General features: G+C 59.8%; 1 protein-coding gene across 1 annotated transcript; it reads right to left on the bottom strand.

Moving 5' to 3' along the window:
• Positions 1-1,934: 1,934 nt before the first annotated feature.
• Positions 1,935-20,765, bottom strand: APC2 (APC regulator of WNT signaling pathway 2). The gene is made up of 14 exons (XM_067554819.1): positions 20,625-20,765; positions 19,670-19,760; positions 18,108-18,285; positions 17,404-17,512; positions 17,055-17,168; positions 16,402-16,479; positions 12,664-12,756; positions 11,393-11,777; positions 10,699-10,794; positions 10,192-10,331; positions 9,544-9,621; positions 8,977-9,093; positions 8,406-8,620; positions 1,935-7,575 (listed from the first exon to the last, which is right to left on the bottom strand). The coding sequence occupies exons 1-14, from the start codon at positions 20,763-20,765 to the stop codon at positions 1,935-1,937; spliced, it is 7,476 nt and encodes a 2,491-aa protein (XP_067410920.1).
• Between the last annotated feature and the right edge of the window lie 305 nt (positions 20,766-21,070).

Raw genomic sequence — 21,070 nt, 5'->3', positions numbered from 1 at the left:
ATTAAAAAAACAGCTGGCATTGTCATGAATTTGTAACACTCTTGAAAGAGCGAAGCCAGCCTGACATCTGCCGGCTGCAGTGTTTTAAGACAAATATCACTGCACCCTCCCACCCCGACACTCTGCCCTCCTGAGCCGAGAAATCACCTCGGCCGTTTCCCGCAGCGCTTTGCAACATTGAGCAAATCCACTTCCTACCGTGCTGGACAAACCTGCACCGACAAAGCCCAGGTGTGTGGCAGGCCAGACCTCCCTCTGCTTCCCTGCTTGTGAGCCGGCAAGGGCCTGAAACAAACGAGGCGTCCCAAGGTACCCATAGAGCACAGTATGTTTTCCTCTTTCGCGCTCCTGCGTCCCAGCTGCAAACCAGGAAGTCACTCCTGTGCCCCTGAGTCAATGGCGCGACACTGGTGTCAACCCAAGAGAATCAGGCCCATATTTTTGAGGGGATTATTTTTTTTCACCCGATGCCTATGGGAATTAGGTGCTTGCATTTCTTTGACTCTCCATTGGAGCCGGGCACCCATGTGTCTTCTGCTCCAGCAGATCGTCCTATGCCCTTTTAGCTCCTGCGGTCCTCACGCTCCTCCTTTAAAAGCAGGAGACCCACAAGGAGCCGTCAGCACCAGCCAATCCTCCCCCCACCCGACGCTGCCTCTGAGGCGAGGCTCAAGGGGCCCGCATGGAGGGCCTGAATTTGCAAAGGGGATTAAGGGCATAAATTGATCTCCTCCCCCCACCCCCGACAGCCCCATCCCCTCACCTGCCAGAAAAACAAAACTGCTCTTTCCTGGCCCCAGCTCCTTGGCGTTCTCCCACATGCTGCTATAAGCATTTCTGTAACAACCAGCCTCCCTGCTACGCCCTCCCCCTCCGACACTGGGTTACACCCAACACATACACAGGCCCGGCACGTTAGTCATTAGCGGATTAGCCAGTCACCATAATTGCAGGCCTCCCACCACGCAAATGGCAGGTTTCATAACGGGGGAGGTTCTGCCCGTCTTCTGTCCTCCATTGTAGCGTTCACCCCCCATCCCACCCCTCTCCCTCTGCGCTCTGGGTCTGTGGGTGGGTTTCCAATGGCGTTTCTCTAAATTAGCTGAGATTACTTGTATGCTTGGATATCAGTGCTGACGCGTGAGACGAAGCATGCAGCCAAGACCTAAGATTAAGGCTTTTGCTTGAAGCATTCTTGGGTGTTGCAGTTTTTTTTTTTTTTTAAATAGAAAGAGCAGCAATCTCAGCTCCCGCTGAAAACTCGCCCGCCGCTCGAAAATCCCACGTGTGCTTCAATGAAAAGGTGGAGACAATGGGCCCACCGCTCCTCTAGGAGACGGACGGTCCCGGGGAGAAGTTGGCTGATGACCGCTTCAAAGTTCTTCAACAACTGTGAGCTGTGAGGCCATCAAGATGTCCCGTAGGCTTCACCGCATAAGTCCATCCCTCCATGCAGGACACTTGTGACTATCCAGGCACCACAGATAAAAATCTCCTTAAACTAGCGTGTATGGTGATCAGACGTAGCAGGGAAGACATTGGCACAGCCATCAGCAGCGCACAGACGGCAGGGGGATGGGGTGAGCAGTTACCCAGGTTCTTTCCCATCGCCCGATGGTAAAGGTTCCAAAGCGCCATTAAACAAAAAAGAACAGGTGAGGAGAATAAAGGAATAAATACTTGCTTTTCTCCAGGTGTTTCGTGTGTGTCTCAGTCAACATTATCCCAGCCGTCCTGGCCAACAGTTACATCAATGCAAAAGTTCCTACTTGATTTGCTAAGCTTGAGAAAAGAAAAAGAAAAAAGCTGCTGCTTCTTTCTCTTTATGAACAAGAGTTTTATCCTCACGGCGGTGCAGCAGAGAGTGCGCTGGGCTTTGTTTTTGAACACACCGCCACCAAAGTCAAGGTGCCCGTTGCATTGGCATTAGCTGTTTAAGCTGGCATTTTTTCGAGCGCTTGGTTGTGGATGGTTGGCGCGACCATGGGGCTGGGAACGTAGTTGAAGGGAGTCACCCGGGCGGATCTACTGGGGGAGCTGTGCCTGCTCGAGGGGAAGTTCCCGACACAGCCAGCCGGCCCTTCGTGGCTGAAGGAGATGGGCACGGTGCCCTTGATCGAAGCCAAGCACTCCGCGTCGCTCTTGGGCACCTCCTGGGTCTCCAGCGTCGGGGAGGTGCTGGAGTTGGTCTTGGTGGTGGGGTAGTCCTCAGTCTGCACCACAGCGTCGCTGGTTTTCCTCTGGATGGAGATCTGGGCGTCGGGGGTCTCCTCCTCCAGGGTGCTGACCAGAGGCAGGGCTGTGGAAGGCAGGGTGCTTTTGAGGATGTGTGGGATGTCTTCGTCTCGGATCCTTCTCCACGTGCCCTTCATCATCATCATCTGCTGCTTGTCCTGCTGCCCCGAGTTCCCCACGGCAGGATTCGGGCTCAGCTTGGAGGCCTCTTGGCTCTTCCTTCTCCTGGCTGAGGACTCGGAGCAAGAGGACAGGACGGAGGAGGGGCTGCCGGTCCTCTTGACAAGGCTGATGTTGGGGGAGGAGGAATACCTCTTGAAGGGTTCGGGCGAGGGGGCGTTGGTCTTCACAGGCAGCCGGGAAGGGCTCTCAGAGCTGGTCCTCCTGGGAGGCCTCTCACTGGAAGGTTTGTTGTTGGGCAGGGTCCTGAGGACGACTGGCCTCTGCCTGGTCACCGCCGGCTTGGCCACCTTGAGCTCTTCGCACCTGGAGGAGCACAGGAACACGGCCGGGAGGCCTGGCCTGCCCCTCTTGGGGGAAGCACTCTGAGGCAGCGAGGACATGGACTCAGAGGCGCACAGCTCGGAGCGACGCCTCACGATGAGGCTGGAGGACTCCTTGATGAAGGTGAGCTGCCTCAGGAAGCCGGACCTGTCCGACTCGCTGCCACTGGACCTGGCCGAGGACATCCGCACCAAGTTGAGCCGGCTGGTCGGCAAGACGCCCTTCCCATGGCCCTTCGGCTTAGAACTGCCCACCTGCTCCTCCAGCACCGGCATGGGGCTCCTGGCTGGAAGCACCGTCTTGTTCGGCTTCTGCATGAAGGGGATGCGGACGGGGGATTTCTGGGTCTTGTGCTGCTTGGTGGGGGGCGATTTCTGGGGGGGCGCTTTGGGGGCGGGACCCGGTGGGGAGCTCCTGCCCGCCTTCGCGCCCTGTGACGGCAGCTGCTTGTTGAGCTGGGAGGGCGATGTTAACTTCTTCTGGCTGGGCTGGGAGGGGGTGGAGGTCCTGGAGGAGCCCGAGGAGGGAGGTTTGGTGATCCTGGCAGGAGGGGTGGCGCTTCTCTTGGGCAAAGTGAGGTCGGCCATCTCCGAGATCTTCCCCGGCCTGTGAAGACTCCGTGACCTCTGCTGGCTTAGGCTGAGGTTTTTGACGGGGGCTTCAGGCTTAGCTGAGGCTGTTTTCTGTGGGGTGGACCTGGGGCTCGGGGAGTCCTTCCCCACACTGGGCACGTAGATCACTGTCCTGCCTCGGAAGACCACTGGCAAGCTAGACACCGGCTTCTGCTGGCTTACATTTTTCTCCCTCCGGGCGTTTCGACCCCCGGTGGCCCTGGCGTCCACCACTTTCTTGCTCTCCTGACTGGCCTTCACGTGCTCTCTCTTCTCTGCCTCGAGGCCTGCCCCGTTCCTAGCCCGCTTCTTATCCTTCCTGTCCAGGGAGAGCTGCAGGGTGGGGCCGACCGACAGCCCTGACACGAAAGAGAGGATGGAGTCAGACTCCGAGGACGGCTCCCTGGAGAGGGACGCTGCAGCCTGATGTAGCCACGTGACGATGGAGTTGGCGCCTTCTTGGATGGCCTTCCACTCGACGCTGTCCAGGTCCGAGCCTTTGTCCGACACGGCCTCGTCCGGGGGGGCGTGCCTGGGCTCCGGCTTCCGCTCCTTGCCCGCGGCGCTCCTGGGGTCGGCCCCTTTCAGCTTCTGCTTGTGCTCCGCGTTCCTCCTGCGAGTGGAGTGCCGCCTCCTCTTGGGCAAGGCGGAGCCGACGCACCGCTCCAGCCGCTCGTCGTCCGAGTTGAAGCTCAGGGAGCTGGGAGAGCTGTCCCTCTCTTTGGCTAAGGCCCGGGAGGCCGCACTCTCATGCAGCCGGCTGAGGGCCAGCTGCCTGTTGGCCTTGTACAGCGCCGTCCGCTCCTCGTGGTCGCCGAGGTCCATGTCGCTCAGGGAGCTCATGGAGGAGCTGAGGGAGTAGCAGGGCGGCGTCTCGTCCACGATGAGGTTGCTGTGCAGTTTGGCGGCCATCTTAGTTTTGGCCTGCAGGAGCTGCCTGGAGCTTTGCTCGGCCTCCTTCTTCGCGGCGAGGCCGCTCCAGCGTTCCTTCTTCTGCGCCCAGGCAGGGCCGGCCTTTCCCTTGGGCGAGCCTCTGCGCACCTCCAGCTGCTCGTCCGAGTCGTTCTCATAGAAGCAGTAGACGGCCTCCTCGGTCGGCGTGGTGTGGCACAGGGACTGAAAGGCCATGCCCTCGCAGGGAGCGCCCTTCCCGGGCTGGACGCCCACAGAGTGGGCCCCCGCCCTGCCGATGTCCAGCTCCAGGTTGGGCCCATTCTTCAGGGGAGGTAGCCCTCTCTTCACCTCAGCCGCGTGGCCCCTGCCCGCCTGGACGGGGCTGGCGTGTCTCGACCCGCCCTTCTGCTTGTAGGCCGCACTCACCTTGGTGGGCGTCGAGGAGTTGGAGGCGGCTCTCTTGCTTGGCGCAGGGCTCAAGCGCCCTGGCTCACGGTGCGCCTCTGTATCACGCCCCGCCGGCGGCACCACCGCTTCCTTCCTCTCTGGCCTCTTCCCGCGGCCGCGCCTGTGGTCGGCCTCCTCCTTCAGGGAGTACCGGAGGGTCTCGTCGCTCAGGGAGGCGGCGCTGGAGAAGTTGACGGGGGTGCCTTCTGCGGAGTCCGTGAAGGAGTCGTCATCCTTAAAGAGGTCCCGGGTGGCAGCTCGCAGGCGTTTGGGGATGCCCCGGTGCGAATGGGTGGGCACCAGCATGTAGACCGGTATGTGCAGAGCCTTTTTGGTCTGAGGGTTCAAGACCTGGCCAGGCAGGCTGGAGACCAGGGAGGTCTGGACCTTCCTGAAGCGGGACGGCATGGCCGAGTTGATGCATTCCTTCAGGATCTCGATATCATCGTCCGAATTGAGCTCCAGAAGGTCCAGCTTCCTCTTGCCCTCCATGGCTCTCTCTTCCCACCCATCCTCCCGCTTCTCGTGCGCCACAAAATTCAGGCTGTTCTTCTCAGGGAAAGGGGGCATAAGCTTCAACTCCACGTCCTTTTGGATGTAGTGCTCATGGAGAGGCAGGGCACTCAGACTGGAGGCGCAGGAGAAGTTCTCGTTGGGTTTCTCCACCGTGAAGTAGATCATGGAGTCCAGGTCTTGGAAACGCTCCTTGAAATCAGTGATCTCCATGAACTTCTTGACGTTATTTTCCCACTGGATGTTGAACTGGCTGGTCTCCTTCTCCGGCTGGGACCCCAGTTCGAACAGGGGCGTCTTGCTGCGACTTGGGGGCATCGTCTGACCGGGGCTGTCTGGCAGCTCACTAGGGCTGATGGTGCCACTGATCATCTCACTACAGGGGTCGCTCTGGATTGAGCTGGCGATGGAGGGGCTTTCGAAGCTGCCCAGGGAGCTGACTGAACTACAGCGGCTCATCACCAGTGGGGTCTCCTGAATGTAGTTCTCCGAGGAGCTGGATGGGGTCAGTTCCTCGTGCCGGGACGGGGATGCTTCTCTCAGGAAGGTTTTGTCGCGCTTCTGGAAGGGGATGGTGATGGGTTGGGAGATGCCTAGTGGCGTGGTCGGGCCTGGATCCATCACCTTCAGCTTCTCCTGTCTCCCATCGCAGGTCTCGGCCTGCTCCATGTCACCTTCTGCCTCGGCTCCTTCCTCCACGTCGATAATCTCCAGGGAGGAGTCGCTGTCCACCTCGTGCTCGCTGTGGCTCTGCCCATCCAGCACGTTGTCAGCGGAGGAGAGGGAAGAGAGGGAGCTGCACCGGGAGAAACAAATGGGGGTGTCCTCCACCGCGTACTTCTGGACTGACTCCTGCTCCACCGGGGCCGGCGTGTGGGCAGCCAGCTTCTCTGGGATCTTGCTCAAGTTCTCTGCTGTCTGCAGAAGCCCCCTGGGGAGCCAGGCTTGCTTCCTGCCTGGCAGAGATGGATGGTAAGTATCACCTGAGAGCCCCACGGCGCTGGGGTCAGGGCTGCTCTTGGCCAGATTGTCCAGCAGTGGGACGTGCTGGTAAGAAGGGGAGAGTTTGATGGTGTGGACCTGGGGGTCGGAAGAAAGCTTGCTGCCTGGCTCCTTCTTCCATTCAGGCTCCTTCTCAAGGGCGTTGGGGCTGGGGAACGTGACCGCTTTCTTGGCCCTTTCGTGTGTGTCTCTCGTCTCCAATTTCTCCGGCTTGCCAGACTCTTTGGCCTTGACCCCCAGCTGCTCCATCCTCTCAGGCCTGTGGATGAGGATGTTCTTCAGATCCAGCCTGCTGGGCCTCTTCTGGTACCTCTGCAGCTCCTCCTTGTAATCGAGGAAGGAGGCCCGGGTGCAGGGCTTCATGTGCTCCTTGGTGCAGTAGCCGTCACTGGTGCTGCCGCTGTTCAGGCTGTCGTTGGACAAGCTCGTGTAAGCCTTCTTCAGCCTCAAGAGGGTGTGGGCTCGGCTGAGGTTCTCCCGCTTCACGAAGCCGCTGGCATCCGAGAGGCGGCAAGGGGAGCAGGACTGGGCCCGGGCCTCGTGCAGCTCGTCGGAGCCGTACTGCCAGTCGAGGCAGTGGTCTTCCGAGCTGAGGCTGAAGCTGTCGTCCGAGGAGGTGTGGAGGGTGGAGATGTCCTCCACCAGCTTGTCGATCTTGGCCACCGCGGTGGAGATCTTGTTGGCCAGCTTCTCGGCCGCCAGCGACACCTCGTCCTCGGGCAACGGCAGCTTCTTGGGCTCGGCTGGCTTGCCGCTCTTGTCCTTCTCGGGCTCCGGGCACCTCCTCTGGCCCATGGCCCTGGGCAAGGCCTGGCCCTGAAGGAAGGAGGAGTTGAGGAACATGGAGAGGATGGAGCCGTTCCCCGTCTCCGCCCCCGTCGAGCCGTTGGGCACCTCGTCATCGTCGAAACAACCGGAGTCGGAGGCGTAGTCCTTCACCAGACTGTCGATGTGCCTCGCGGGCTTCTTGACGCTCTGGGTCTTCAGGCTCTGCTTCTCCATGGTGTCAAAGGCCTCCGCCAGGTGCTTGGCATCCAGCTCGGCCTCCAGAGCCTTCTGCTTCCTCACGTAGAGGGAGGGCATGCAGGAGCCCGGGGAGATGACGGTGGCGTCCTTGTATTTGAGGGGGCGGTTGGAGAGCAGGTTCCGGAGGGCGGCCGCGCTGCCCATCGCGATCATCTTGTGCTTGGAGTGGATGAGGTTGCGCAGCATGCTGACGGCGCCCAGGTCCCACAGCAGCTCCTGGTCTTTGGGGCTCCGGGCCGAGAGGTTCCAGAGGGTCCCGCAGGCGTTGCTGACGATGGTGAGGCTGTGGGATTTGAGGTGCTGCAGCAGGGTCTGCAGGCAGCTGTGGTCCCGGAGCACTTGCCTGCAGGACAGGGATTGACCCTCCGTTAGCTTCACATCGGTGACCCGCTCAAGAAACGACGACCATACATGGCCCTCGTCACCTGCCTCCTATCGGAGGGTCTCAAAGGGCCTCAAAATCCTCCACTGACCCAGGGCCCCCCCCCCAAGATGTAGGGGCAACGGCCCTGTTCTATGGGGGGCAGCCGAGACATAAAGAGGGGAAATGACTTGCTCAAGGTCACACAGTGAGACACCAGCAGAGCAGCCCATAGGGGCCAGGCAGGAGTCCTGACTCCTAGCCTTCCCCCCACAACCCACTCGACCCAGCTCTTCTCCCCCAGCCCACTGAACCCCATTCCCCTCTCAGAGCTGGGACTAGAACCCGGGAGTCCTGACTCCCAGCCCAGTCACTTCCCCGCTCTGTTCCTCAGTTTCCCCATCTGTAAAATGGGGACAATGGGCTTTGCAAAGTGCTTTGGACTGTCCTGGCGAAAGACCTGCTGAAGAGCGCGCGCTAGTGACAGAAACCCAACTAATACAGAATGCTAACGGGACGGACACATTCCCCGAGGCACCGTGAGTCTGTTCTGGGGGGGAGTCACGCACGCCACAGGGGGCACGCGGCACTAACGTGACGATCCGACAGCGGGTATCAGACAGCGACAGAGCATCTTGCCGCACTTGTGCCCAGGGGCCAAAGTGGAACCAAGTCATCTTGGGCTGCAACCACAGCCCCTCCTGATCCCGGCCACCGACAATCACAACGCTTTGGTCTTTGGAGAGGGGACTTGGGAGCGGATCTGATCCAGGTGGGGCAGCCGCCCTGCCCCCTCTCAGGGCGATGCTGACCTGTAATCCTCCCGGGTGGCGATCAGGCTGGACACATTCCTCAGGATGCCCCCGCCGCTCTCGATGATAGCCAGTGAGTTGCTTTGGCACTTGTAGGTGAGGGTGCTGACCAGGAAGCCCAGGGCACCCTGCACCAAGCAGATAGCCGCTTTGTTCTCCGTGCTGTGAGCCGACAGGTTCCAGAGGGCGCTGAGGACACTCTTGAGGGTGGATTCCTAGCCAGGACAAAATCACCATCAGTGTCCCTCTGGTGACAGGGCCTCTTGAACTGCACCTGCCGTCTATCTGGGAGTGCATCTGCTTTGCACACCCCCACGCTCACTGGAAGCGTGAAAGCCTGCACTCACTCTGTGTTTGCAAACACAGCTTTTGCACATACAGATCACTGCACACATGCATGCCACCCCTTCCCCCCTCTGTTTACACACTTACAGTGAGTGTGCAAGCCATCCCCAGCTCTGCGCATGCAAAGGCAGCGCTTGCACACGCAGCTCACCGTGAGCAGGCATTTTGCGTGCGCGAATGCAGGGTGCGCACACGCAGCCCAGAGAGCAGGGCTGGCGGCTCTTACCTTGGTGGCGCGCAGGGCGCATTGCATCAGGCCGGTCACACTGCCCACCTCGCGCAGGATCTTCTTGCTGTTGATATCGGCCCTCCAGGACAGGTTCCGCAGGATGCTGGAGACCACCTGAGGAGGGAGAGATGAGCACGTTTACACGCAGGGACGTGGGCAGGATCCCAGGCTCCCTGCTCCCATCCGAGCTGTCAATACAGGACTGGAGCAGTTCTGTCACAGCCCAGCAGAGGGCAGCGTCTTGCCACGCGGTCATACCCACCGCCCCCACCAAGTCTCCCAGCCCACCCCAGTATTCCAGCACCAGCCCCTCGCTGGGCTGCTCTCAGCCAAGGCAGGCAGGTTTCCCACGTTATCTAACCCAGGAATGCCATGCGCCTCGCCGTGCATTAGCGCCCCCCACGGCATGTGGGGACCTAGAGTAACTCAGTCCCCGTGCAGCGGTCAATGGCCGGTTCTACGTGCCCAGGTCTGTGCCCTGGCTCCCTGCGCGTGGGCACGACCTGCCCCGAGCGTCTGCTGCCAGCCGCCGCAACAGCCACTGGGGAGCCAGCGTCCGCCTACCTGGTGCAGCTCCTCGCTCTCGGAGGCCAGCTGGGCCACGATGGCCTGCATGCAGCCCCGGCGGGAGGATAGAGTCGCCTGCCAAGGGGAGGAGATGGGGAGGGGGGGTCAGATCCAGCACACACCCAGGCCCCGGTGCAGCCCATGGGGCCACAGAGCCCCTGCCAGCATTGGAAGGGGCCACAGCTCCCTGCAGCTTAAAGCCAGCTGAGATCACTTCCCCCCAGGCTCCTTCCCTGACCCCTCCCCAGACCCCTGGTCCCCAGGGCCTCTGCCCCAACACCCCATCCCCCTTCCCCGACTTCCAGGCTCCTTCACCAGTCTCCCCCTCTCCCGCCAAGCAGGATCCCTGCACTGCATTCCCATCTCCCACCCCCGTCCCTCCGTCACCCCCAGTTTCTGCTTCCCAGTCCCTGCCCTGGGTCCTCACTCCCCACCCCCTTCCCCTAGCCCCTCCCTGAGCCTTTTTATCCCCTCCCCTCACTGCCCTGACCCTTCCCCACCCCAGGGTCCCGCCCCATATTCCCCTGACCTGTCCCCTACAGCTGCCACCTTCCCAGGTCCGACCCCCGGCTCCCCATCCCCCCAGACACCTTTCCCAACCGGGCCCCCCCCCCCACAAATACACACACACACACACACACGCACCTTGTTCACCACGTCCCCGAAGGTGAGGTTGGTCAGCGCCATGCCGGCGTATCTCCTCAGCGCCAGGTTGAGAGGGTCTCTGGCCATCTTGTGCATCTCATAATCCACCTGCAGCAGCTCGGCCACGGCTTGCAGACCACCTGGGGGGGGATCCGAGCCGGGTGTGTGGGGGGGAAGTTAGGGAGATGGACAGGCCCAGCCCGGCACTGCGGGAGACAACGCCCCGCTCCTCTTGGTGCTGGTGCCTCACGCCCGGATTCTCCCGGTTCGTCAGCGAGGGGGTGGGGCGGGGGTCCGGACGTCCCACTGAAAAGGGGCTCGGGTGCCGTGCCCTTCAAGAGGGGATCGCGCTGCCTACGGCAGGGGGGCATAGCAGCCCCCCGGGGACTCTAACCCACTGAGCCGTGACCGCCGCACTCACTGCCCACCCCTGGACGGCGGGCGCAGAACCTAGGTCCCCCTCGCACTTCCCCCAGCTCCCTCCTCCCTGGGCCGCGCCTGGCTTACCCAGCTCATTCATGGCCCGCCTGTACTCCTCGTCGAAGGACAGCTTCATGACGGCGCAGGCGGCCTGGCAGATCTGCGGCTCGATGGGCACCGGCACTGCAAGGAGAGCGGCGGTGAGCAGCAAGTGCCACGCAAGATACCAGAACCAGGACCTTCCTCGCCCCCCGGCCCAGCCCAGCCAGGGATCAGACACACCCGGATCCATCAGATGGCAGCCCGGGGGCAGCGGACGGGCTGGTTTCCCATCAGGGAGGATCTGTTCTTCCTAAACTGGACCAACAGAGTCTCTGGGGCCAGTCCGCCCTGGGATCAGAACCAGGGGAGCTACAGCTGTGCTGGAAGACGGCATGGTGTGATCCCTGCACCCCTCCACCGTGCACATCTCTCTTCACACCCACAGGCACACACCTGTAGGTGCGCACACTCATTTGAACACCTGCACATGCCCCCCGCACCTCATCTGCACACGCACACACGCACACTCAGCTGCGTGCCAGCATGCAAACATGCATGCACCACTCCACGCATACACTGGGGTGCTTGCAACCGCCCTTGCTCGCACACGCTCCCCCAGAAGCCCGGCTCCCCAGGCAGAAGCGGCAAGGTCAGGTGTCCCCTGCTCTCTGCCCCCACCCTCCATTGGGAGCAGCAGGCCCTGGTGTCCCGCGCTGGAGGCAGCGTCGCCCTTCCCTACCGGCGCTGCCCTCGGGGCCCTTGCCCCCGTCTTTGCTCTGCATCTGCAGCCAGTCCCAGCAGGTCTCCGAGTAGGAGCGGATCTGCTCCAGCACATGCAGCACCCGCATCTCCTTCTTGGCCTGGCCCTCGTCGGGCTGCGAGAAGATGATGTTGTGCAGCGCGGCGTTGGCCCGCATGCGGGAGTCCTTGCCACTGCCGGGGCTCTCGGGGGCTCCCGGCTCCCTGTCCGTGTCGTGCAGGATCTGGATGAGGAGCGGGAGGCAGCCGGACTTGCGCATGGCTAGGCAGCTCTCCTGCGAACTGGACATGGCCAGCAGGGTGCGGGACATGTCGTCCTTGTCCCGGGTGGCCAGCATGGACAGGAGCCAGAAGACCACTTCCACCTGCAGGGCAGACGCCTCCAATGGGTTACCCTGCGCCCTACCCTGGCCAGCCCCGGCCCCGCACGAATCCTGCTGCACCGTTCCCTCTCGCGTCTCCCCTCAGTAGGTTCTGCCTGGCAGCACCCAGCCTCCAGCCAGGAGAGGAACAGCATCCTCTGTAATTGACCCCCCCCACCCCGCCTACTCTAGCCCCAACCCCTCCAGTGACCACGCCAGCGTCCCTCACCTCCCCGTATCCCCAGCCCCACCAGTGCCCCCTATTGCCCCAACCCAATAGTGCTCCTAACCCCGACAGCCCCACCCCCCACCGGTTCCCCGACCTGCCCATAGCCCTAATCACACCCAGGCCCTAGCCCCTCATAACGCTACTAGTATCCCACAGCCCCTCACCCGGAGTCATTCAGCACCTGGCGGAAATGCGCGTGATGGGCTGATCAGCTGACAGGCAGCTCTATTCTGATTGACTCAGGGCTGCCCCATTGCCAGGTGCCTCCATGGCTTCAGTGGGAGTGGAGGGCGCCAGGCTGAGATTTGATTCTCATTCGGAACGAGGCTTTGCTGAAGCCGGCAGCCCACGACAAACCATCTGCTGCCTCTGGTGTGATTAACGCTTTGGGCGCCCGGCACCCCTTTCGTTTAAGGATCATGTATGCAGGTAGTTGAGAATTTGTCTGACCCAGTGGGCTCCTGGGGAAACTGAGGCACAGAGCGGGGAAGTGACTCACCCACAGTCACCCAGCAGGTGAGTAGCAACAGAACCAGGGCTCCGGGCCCAATGCCCTAGTCACTCTGCATTACACTGGTGCCATCAACAAACCTAGCTCTTCCTCCAGTGAGCATCTGGGTTTTCTCCATCAAATGCCCGAGTGACGGGGATTTTCTTTACCTTATTGTTGCCCAGGTGGCTCCCTCCCTCCTCGGGATGCGTTGGGATGTCCAGGTTCGCATCCCCTTCCATGCCAGACAGCTTCTCACACAGCTACACAAACAGAAAGGGGGGAGCTGTACAGAGACCATCCCAGCAGCAGCAGCGCTGGGCTGACTGGCTCTGAATAGCTCCCCTGCCCTGCGAGGACCCAGCCGGCTGCCCCTCATCCACGCAATTCACCCTGGAGCCGATGGGAGGCCGGGCATCAGTCCTGGTGTATGAATGGGCACAGGGGACTCTGTTCACGGAGGACTGGGAACATGCAGAACGCTGCGATTTTCTTCTCCTCTCTCTGTCTGCTTGTCCCCGTCTCTCCGTCTGTCTGCTGCATGGGGCACATGGAGGGCCCAGCTCAGGGGTGAGTTGAAGCTGGTGCGATTTGCCCTTTCGTGCAGCCCCCTCTGAGTGTAAATTACACCCCAGCTAATTCAACTCATCCCGCCAGATTGAGAGGGGGAGTAAGTGGGCTGACACAACCAGAGGTAAACACGGCGTCTCTGCAGTTTGACCCAGTGGCTGGAGCTGGGCAGTAACCGACTCACATCCCCATGGATCAGAGGGGGACCTGCGACACGCTGATCAGTGGGTCACACAGCTCAAAGGCCAGTATAGGGTGTGGGCGTGACATATGCTGGGGGAGGGGGCAGGAGGAAGCAGGCATCCACACCCGTTTTCACACTCTGGGATGCACGTGGGGTCCAATTCGGTGCCGTGTGAGGCCTGCAGCAAAAACCATTTTCTCTGAAGAGGCCGATTTACCCGCCCCGCTAATGCTGCCCCGTGAATGGCTTGTTCCAGGCAAGCAGACTCCCCAGAGTTTGTAGCAGAGGAGAGACTTGACCCCAGCTCTCCTGAGTCATAGGGCAAACAGCATACACCCCCCCTTCTGCCCTACCTACCTGCCTTAGTGCCCATGTATGTAATAAGATATGTATTGCCCAGTGATTCAAGTTGTATTTGTGGAGGCTCCAGGACCAAGCGCTATGGCTCATTTCTCTTTCCAGGACAAATCCCCTTTTTAGCAAACAGTGCAATAATTGTCTTACTGAATCTAAACTGTTCCAGCTTCCCAGGGCTCATTACAGAGGCTTGCTGCGCTCTGGCTTTGCATGGAGCTAAGGGAGCTGTTCAAAGCCAGTTCTGCTATCGATTTCTTGGTGCAGAGAAAGGCTCAGGGCAAAATAATTTGTCCCTACACTCACTTAATCTCTGTCTCAGAATACAGGAGAGAGCACTGGGGACTATTGGGAGGCCAGCATAGGACCCACATGACCTCTGACTTTTAAAAACCAGTTCAGATGCTAATGAAACCCTAGGGCAGAATTCTGACCCCATTGAAGTCAGTGGCAAAACTCCTATTCATTTGAATAGGGCCAGGATTTCATGCATGGTCCCTGGGTTTTTAAACTGTTCAGAGGCAAATTAAACTCTGGGTGATTAACCCTTAGCAAAATGCTACAATATTCTCCAGTAATGATCCAAAACACAGCTCCTTCCTACCATATTACCGAAGGATTCAGGGGTCTTATTGTAGAATACCCTAGTATTTTTAATAACATTGTAAATTTTTTATATCATAGTATTTTCTTTTAAAAAATACTATTTTATTATAAAATTGTGGGCGTTGTCCTGTTATATTTTTAAAATAATATTGTAGTATTAGTTCCTATCACTACAGTATTTTTCTTTATAATCCTACAGCATTTGTAGGACTGCAATAATTTTTATTATAGATATTTTTCTTTAACAATTATATAATATTTTTCTTATAATGTAATATACTTAATAAAACCATGGCATTTCCTCTTGTACTGCTGAAGTATATTTAAAGGGCTGTACTATTTTAATAATACTGTAGGATTTTTTAAAATGCTGCAAGTATTTTTCTTGAACAATTTTGAAGTTTTTGTCTTATAATTTTAGTATTTTTTTAATGTAAGGTTTTTTCCTTTTAATTTTTTTATAAGACTAGACTTTTAAAACATGATGTTGTTGATTTTAACGCTGTAGCATTTTTAATTTAATATAGTTTAGTGGTTTTAGAAAAAGAACGCCGTAGCGTTTTAGTATTGCTGTAGTATTTTAAAAACAACGCTGCTGTTTTTTAAGGGTTACTGATGTTTTAAAAATACCAAGTTAGGGCTTTTAATATCACTGTAATACTGAAAAATTACTATTTGAATATCAGTGTCATTTTTAAATACTGGAGTATTGAGAGATGATATTAGGGTCGTGTTCTTTTAAAACAACGCAGTGGTGTTTTTGTGAGGTCCCTGCGGGATATTCAGTGTGAATGGTCTTTGTGGTGAACTGTGTTAGATGGGTGGGGTCAATAACACACACACACACACATGCAGCCTGGGCAGCAGGGCGATTCGTTCCAGCGGGGGTGGGGGGGGACACATCTCCCCCCCCACACACCCCGCCCGCTACTGACTCACAGCACGGGGGCTGGCTTAGCCGCTCAGAGCAGATGACCCCGCAGCAGCTCTGCAGAAACCAGCATCTCCCCCCCCATGCAGCCGGGCCTGCCAGCATCTCCCTGTCTGGCCTACTTCTTGTCACCATGGCAACTGCCCATTTTGTGGTGCCCGAAACACACAAAGGCCTAGCCCTCTGGCTCAGCGGGGCGGAGGGGGGCCTTGGAGACCCGCCCGCCTCTAGCTCCATTCTCACCCCCCGGCCAACCCAACCAGCCTCCTCCAGCGTGCCCGGTCCACACCCAGGACGCAGAATGAGAGCCCAGGCGCCAGTGCCTCCCTGGCCCACCCAAATGCAGCCAGCCAGCCCTGCCATGGCCCACACGCCCCTGCCATCGCCGGCCCAGCCAGGCGGCCCCAAGGCAGTGCCCAGGCCTCTGGGTGGGACGTGAATTGAGAAGTAAACCCCAGCGCCCAGTGGGGGCCAGCTGGGGCAGCGGGAGAGCAGACATGCCCATCGGCCGGCTTTGGCAGGGCCTTGCAGAGACCCCGGGTGCTGGAGGGCAGTCAGCAGAGGATGAGGGAGACAATCCGGCCCCTGGCCTGAGACCCAGCACCTGGGGCTGTCCAAGCCCTTTGTATATACAGCGAGGAAACCGCCACACCCCGGCCCCGGTCATGGAGGGTAAAATAGCAGCCTGTCTATCAGAGGGGGACACTGAGGCACAGAACGGGACCATGCCTCATGAGCGGGTAGCAAGCCAGGGTTAGAACCAGTGTCTCTCCTCTCCTAGCCTTGTGTTTTAGCACAAAGACCACCTTCCCCTAGACAACACACGTGCGCACACAGGCGTTGGTGTGTTCCTGAGTGATCTGGGCCCGGGGTGGGTGGGAAGGGGGGGAGGTATCCCCACACAGGTGCAATGAGTGTGGGTGTGCAGAGGGGGAAAGGGCACCCCCGGGCCGTCGTGGTGTGTGGAGGAGGAGCGCCATTGGGTGCGATGCGATGGGTCGGGGAGGGAGTGACGACAAAAGGCAGGTGCGTGTGTAAGTGCACATGTGAGTCCGGAGGAATGCGGGTGATGCTGTGCGTGCAGGTGAACGAGCGACACCCGTGGTGTGTGCAGCTGGGTGTGTGCAGACAGCTGGCTGTGGAAGGGGCGGCACTAGCTGCACCGTGCCCCGGGGGGTTCCCGCGTCCTGCAAGGTTAGCACCACCCGTCCCTCCCTCCCGCCAGCCGGTGCAGCCCAGCGGACTCAGCTCCTGCCCTGTTACCTGCGGCTCCGACACCTGCACCTTGTCCTGAGCCTCCATCAGCTCCTTGTCGATCTGCTCCAGGCGGGACGCTCGGATCTGCGGGGATTTAACCACAGGGTCAGCGAGTGCAGCCTCCCCCGCCAGCCCAACACCTTCCAGCCGTGTCCCATTAGAGGACGGGACCAGGCAGCATGGGGCCCACAGAGAGAGGCAGGCTCAGCCGCTGGGTGGAGAAGGGGGACACGGGGAAGGGAGGGGGCGCACCCCTCTCCCAGATGAGCTACTACCTCTCTCCCCCATGCAAAAATAAACCAGCCCATGGCAGAACTCGGGCCGTATTCCCACCCACCCCCTATTGCCCAGCTTTGTGGGTAGGGGGGTTGCACCCTCCTCCCACCACAATTACCCAGATTTCTGGGGTGGTGAGGGGGGAAATGTTTGTAGCCTGATCCTGCAATGCCTCCCACTGCTCACACAGGGGGGAGGAGGGGGCATTGCTTCCTGATCCACTTCTCCCCCCCGCACACTGCCCGGCTTTTGGGAGGGAGGGGTTTGCCCTCTGATCCCTCCCGTTACTTAGTTTTGCAAAGGGGAGGGCTGCATTACTGGGGGGCCGGGGGTGAGGATGAAGGGAATAACCCGCGGGAAGGGAGCAGATCCTCTGCCCTGACCTGAGCCCGCTGCACCATCTCGTCGGTGGTCCCGAAGCGCTCCTCCATGAGCGCGCCGATGTGCTGGGCCTCGAACTCCAGCTGCTGCCGGATCAGATCCATCTGCATAGAGAACTGGGGGCCGGGAGGAGCGGCAGGGCGTGAGGGCCGGATCCCAGCCCTCCTGGCCCCGCTCCATCCCAGCACGGTGCGTGCCCTAAGGGAGGCGCTGGCTCCTGTCTTGGGCTGGGTCCCCAACTCCCCGGGACCTCCCACACCCAGGTACGCCTGGCAGGGGAGGTATCCCGGTTGGCTCAGGTCTGCGGCTGGGTCCCGGGTGCCCTGCGGGCCCCTGGACCCAGAGACTCACCGTCTCCACGTGAGGAAGTTCGTCCAGGCGCTTGGAGAGGCTCTGCAGCTGGGTGTAGTACCAAAGCTTCTCCTTCTCCTCCTTCTCAATCTCGCTCAGCAGGAAACACCTGGAGAATGGGAGAGGGTGGTGGGCCGGCAGTCACGGCCCCACCCCGCCACTCCAGGAACCCGACCCCCTGCAGCTGAGCGGCTGCCAACCCAACCCCAGGCCCTGCCGGACACCTCCCGGGGGAGAGGAAGAGCGACAGAAACAGGGACTGAACGGGGGGAAAACCTCTAGGGGCCTCTCCCCACACCGAGCCTGGCTCGAGGGTCAGCGTACGGCCCTGGAGCATCCCAGGTATGGGCAGCAATGGGCCGGGAGAACACGGGATGCTGGTAATGGGAGCAGGGAAGGGGCCCCTTAAGCATCAGTGAGCTAGGGCTCATGTACTATGGTGATGGGGGCAGGATGGAGACAGGCAGGCAGGCAGACAGACGGGGGTGCCTGGGGATGGGCAGACAGACAGACGGGTGTGCGGGGGGAGAGGCAGACAGGTGTATAGAGGGACAGGCAGACAGACAGATGGGTGTGTAGGGGGACAGGCAGACAGACGGGTGTGGCAGGGCAAGGTAGCTACAGTTCAGGGCACTTGGCTCCCAGCCATGCACCTCATGGTCACTTCTTCCTCCCACATCCTCCTCTACCTCCCCAGGGTTTACCTCTCTCTGTCCAGCTCCTCCAGCAGCCTGATGGTGGCTCGGCTCAGGTCCCCCATGGTGTCCTTCTTCTGGGCCGCGGCCGAGTGCACGGGGCTGTCCTCGGGGCAGGCGAGCTCGGGCATGAGGGCGGGCGGCTGGAATTTCAGGTTGTAGAGGCTGGTGATGTCCATCTGCAGAGCTGGGGGGGGCGGGAAGCACAAGGGTGCCCTCGTGTGGCCGGGGTGAGAAGAAACAACGGGTGCGGCGTGGCTTAATCCCTCGGGTTATAACCAGGCGACCAGACAGAGCCGTGCTAGAGGCCCCCTCCTGGGTCTTGAGCCAGCCCTGGATTGTTTCTCCCTTAGAGGAGGGTTGTAGCATTGCAAACTGCCCTCCATCAGGGTCCAGTAGCCGCCCAGCCCAGCTTCAGGAGAGGGTGGGCAACCGAGGCTACTCTGCCCCGGCGGCCACTTAAAGATACATCCTCGGCCCCATCAGAAGCCCCAGGGCCTCACACAGCTCACACAGCCCTTGCTCTCCTTTTCCTCCAGGGTGAATCCCACGCCCTGGGGCACAGGTGGGGAGGTGAACCAGGTCCCTGATTGTTACACGGTTCCATACCTTGTGTGTGACACACTCTGGTCCCGTCCACGCCGCAAACTCAGCCTGTGTTATAGCATGGCAGGGGGGAGCTAGCATGTTATAACCTGATGCCCCACCCTGCCATGTGCATTTCCCAGCAGACTGAAGGCGGCTCATGGAGCAGATGGTGCAACGCTCACTTTGAAGTGGGCAGAGTTAAGGGGAATGACACGCAAACCATTTGGCAAACTGCTGTATTGGGCCAGCACCTCCTCACACCATGGCTGTGCCCATCCTGGGAGGGGAAGCCCGCAGCTGTGTCATGCAGTGCCGTGCCAGGGCCTCAGATGGTGCGAAGCAAGGTAGCTGCATTCATGTGTTTAAAGCTCACGGGTCAGTGTTTGCAAGACCAGGGCCTATAAGTGCATCGAAGGCGTCGATGGATCATTGGCCCTAGGTTCCTATCATTAAACAAACACCTAGGGTTAGAAACCCTTTGGCCCTAATTTCACCCTGGGTGACTCTCACCCACCTCGCCCTTTCAGCATGAGACTTCCACGGGCATAAAGCTAAGTACAGGCATCCAGAGCCTGACCCTTTGTAAGGACCAGGATCTTGCCCAAAGTCACTCAGCAGAAGAGCTGGGAAGAGAATCCAGATCTCCTGAGTCCTAAGCCAGCAGCCTGTCCGCTAGACCCCACTTGTCTCCAGGAGGACCCATGACTGATAATCTCCAGGCCCCTGCTCTAACCACCAGGCACAACTCCCCACCTGAGCTAGGATTTGAACCCCAGAGTCCTGGCCTTAGTCTTACCCCTGCAGAGCCCCGGTCTTTTTGCTTCTTGGATCAAGGCCAATTTCTTTGCCATGTTTGAGGTCTGCCCTTGGTCCTGGGTTTCCTGCTGCATCGGCTGCCAGACGTTCTGCAGGACCCCCCTGCGCAGAACAGAACAGAACAGAACAGAACCCCCACCTGCCCCCAGCTCTTCGGGCTCACTCACCTTTCAACTGGTCCAGAACCTCCGTCTGTCCAGAGGACACCATGACCCGGGCCTCTTGCTCCAGTTTGCCCTGCAGGTGCTTCAAGACTTCCTAACAAACAGAGGAACGTTGCGTGGTGAGAACGCGTTCAGCCAGCCAGGCCGCTGCAGAGAAGCCGCGACGTGAACGGCACATGGAGACGGGGCTCCCACCTCACCCCCACCGGGGATCCCTGCAGGGCAGGCTGGCTGGCTCGCTCCTGGGCGGGTTGTCGACAGCAGGGCTCAAACCTGGGCCATCTGGTTCTAAAAGCAGGAGCCGCCCTCCCCTGCACTAGCTAAGGCGGCCACAGGCCCGCGGGCTGCCAGGGGTGGCCTAGGCATCGTTAGTGAGGAACACAGCACCACACTGCACACGTGGGGGTTACGAGGCCGGGCCCAGGGGACAGGCAGAGAACATCTGTTTCCAGGGCTTCCCGCTCAGCCCCCTTTACAGCGGCAGGGGAATGAGAGGCAGAGATCGACCTCAGCCAGCATCACTCCAGCCAGGCCCGCAGAGGAGTGGTGCACAGGGGGAGATTGTGAAAGGGCGCAGCTCCCCTTGCTTTCCCGTGCTCTGATTGAAGCACAAGCTGTGGAAGGGGGAGGGGGGGGGACACGAAATACATTCCCCGATGAGTTCTAGTGCAGACAGGAACTGATTAGCCCTGGGAGGGGGAAGGGAAAAGAGTCTTCGCTCCAGGTGGGGAAACCGAGGCACAGAAAGGGCGAATCCGCAGGTGTAAATCAGTGCAAAATGTGGCCCAGAGAAGCAGCACGATCACCCGAGGCCAGGCCGGGAGTCAGACGCAGGGGAGGGGTAAGAACGCTTGACCTCCCCAGTTCCAGCCCTCTGCTCTGCCCACGAGGCCCCCCCCTCCAGGAAAACCCAGCTCAGCGCGGGAGGGCTGGGCCCAGGGGCTGGCAGCGCCTTCACCTTCATGTCCGAGGTCTCACTCTCCAGCTTGGAGAGGTGGTGGGAGTTGTCTTCCAGCTCCCGGCGCAGGTGGCTGTTCTCCTTCTTCAGCGCCTCCACCTGCCGCACCAGCTGCTCATAGGATGCTATCGAGCCAGACATCTTCAGCTCCTCCAGCGCCTGGGGAAAGAGCGAGACATGGGTGGCCTGTCCCCGGCAGGGACCCCCCAGCGCCCGAGATCACCCACTTAGTAGGTGATTCCAAGCAGCAGCCCCGTTTAGCGGACGCGTCAGAGGCTTGGGCGTGGGGGCCCGACGGTCCCCAAGTCGATGGCTGCTAACGGCACTGATGCTATTTCAAGTCGGGCCCGGCTCCGCGGAGGGATTTAGCCTCCCAACGTCCTTTGAACGCTGCCTCGGTCTCCCTGCCTCTCCCTCTCCCAGCCATCCCACGGGGGCGCTGATGG

The sequence above is a fragment of the Emydura macquarii genome, unplaced genomic scaffold (assembly GCF_026122565.2).
Source record: "Emydura macquarii macquarii isolate MOO-44397 ecotype Brisbane River unplaced genomic scaffold, CSIRO-AGI_Emac_v2 contig_306, whole genome shotgun sequence".
NCBI classification, from domain to species: Eukaryota; Metazoa; Chordata; order Testudines; family Chelidae; genus Emydura; species Emydura macquarii.
The sequence above is the reverse complement of the archived record's forward strand: the minus strand, read 5'-3'. Positions and strand labels throughout refer to the sequence as shown.

What these genes read in the sequence shown, in the direction of transcription:
- APC2 (XM_067554819.1), bottom strand. Translation starts at nt 20,765, where the DNA reads ATGTCTGGCTCGATAGCATCCTATGAGCAGCTGGTGCGGCAGGTGGAG. An exon ending in GTGAGACCTCGGACATGAAG is followed by an intron (nt 19,761 to 20,624) that starts GTGAAGGCGCTG and finishes TCTGTTTGTTAG; the next exon opens with GAAGTCTTGAAGCACCTGCA. An exon ending in GCGGGCCATGAATGAGCTGG is followed by an intron (nt 10,332 to 10,698) that starts GTAAGCCAGGCG and finishes ATCCCCCCCCAG; the next exon opens with GTGGTCTGCAAGCCGTGGCC.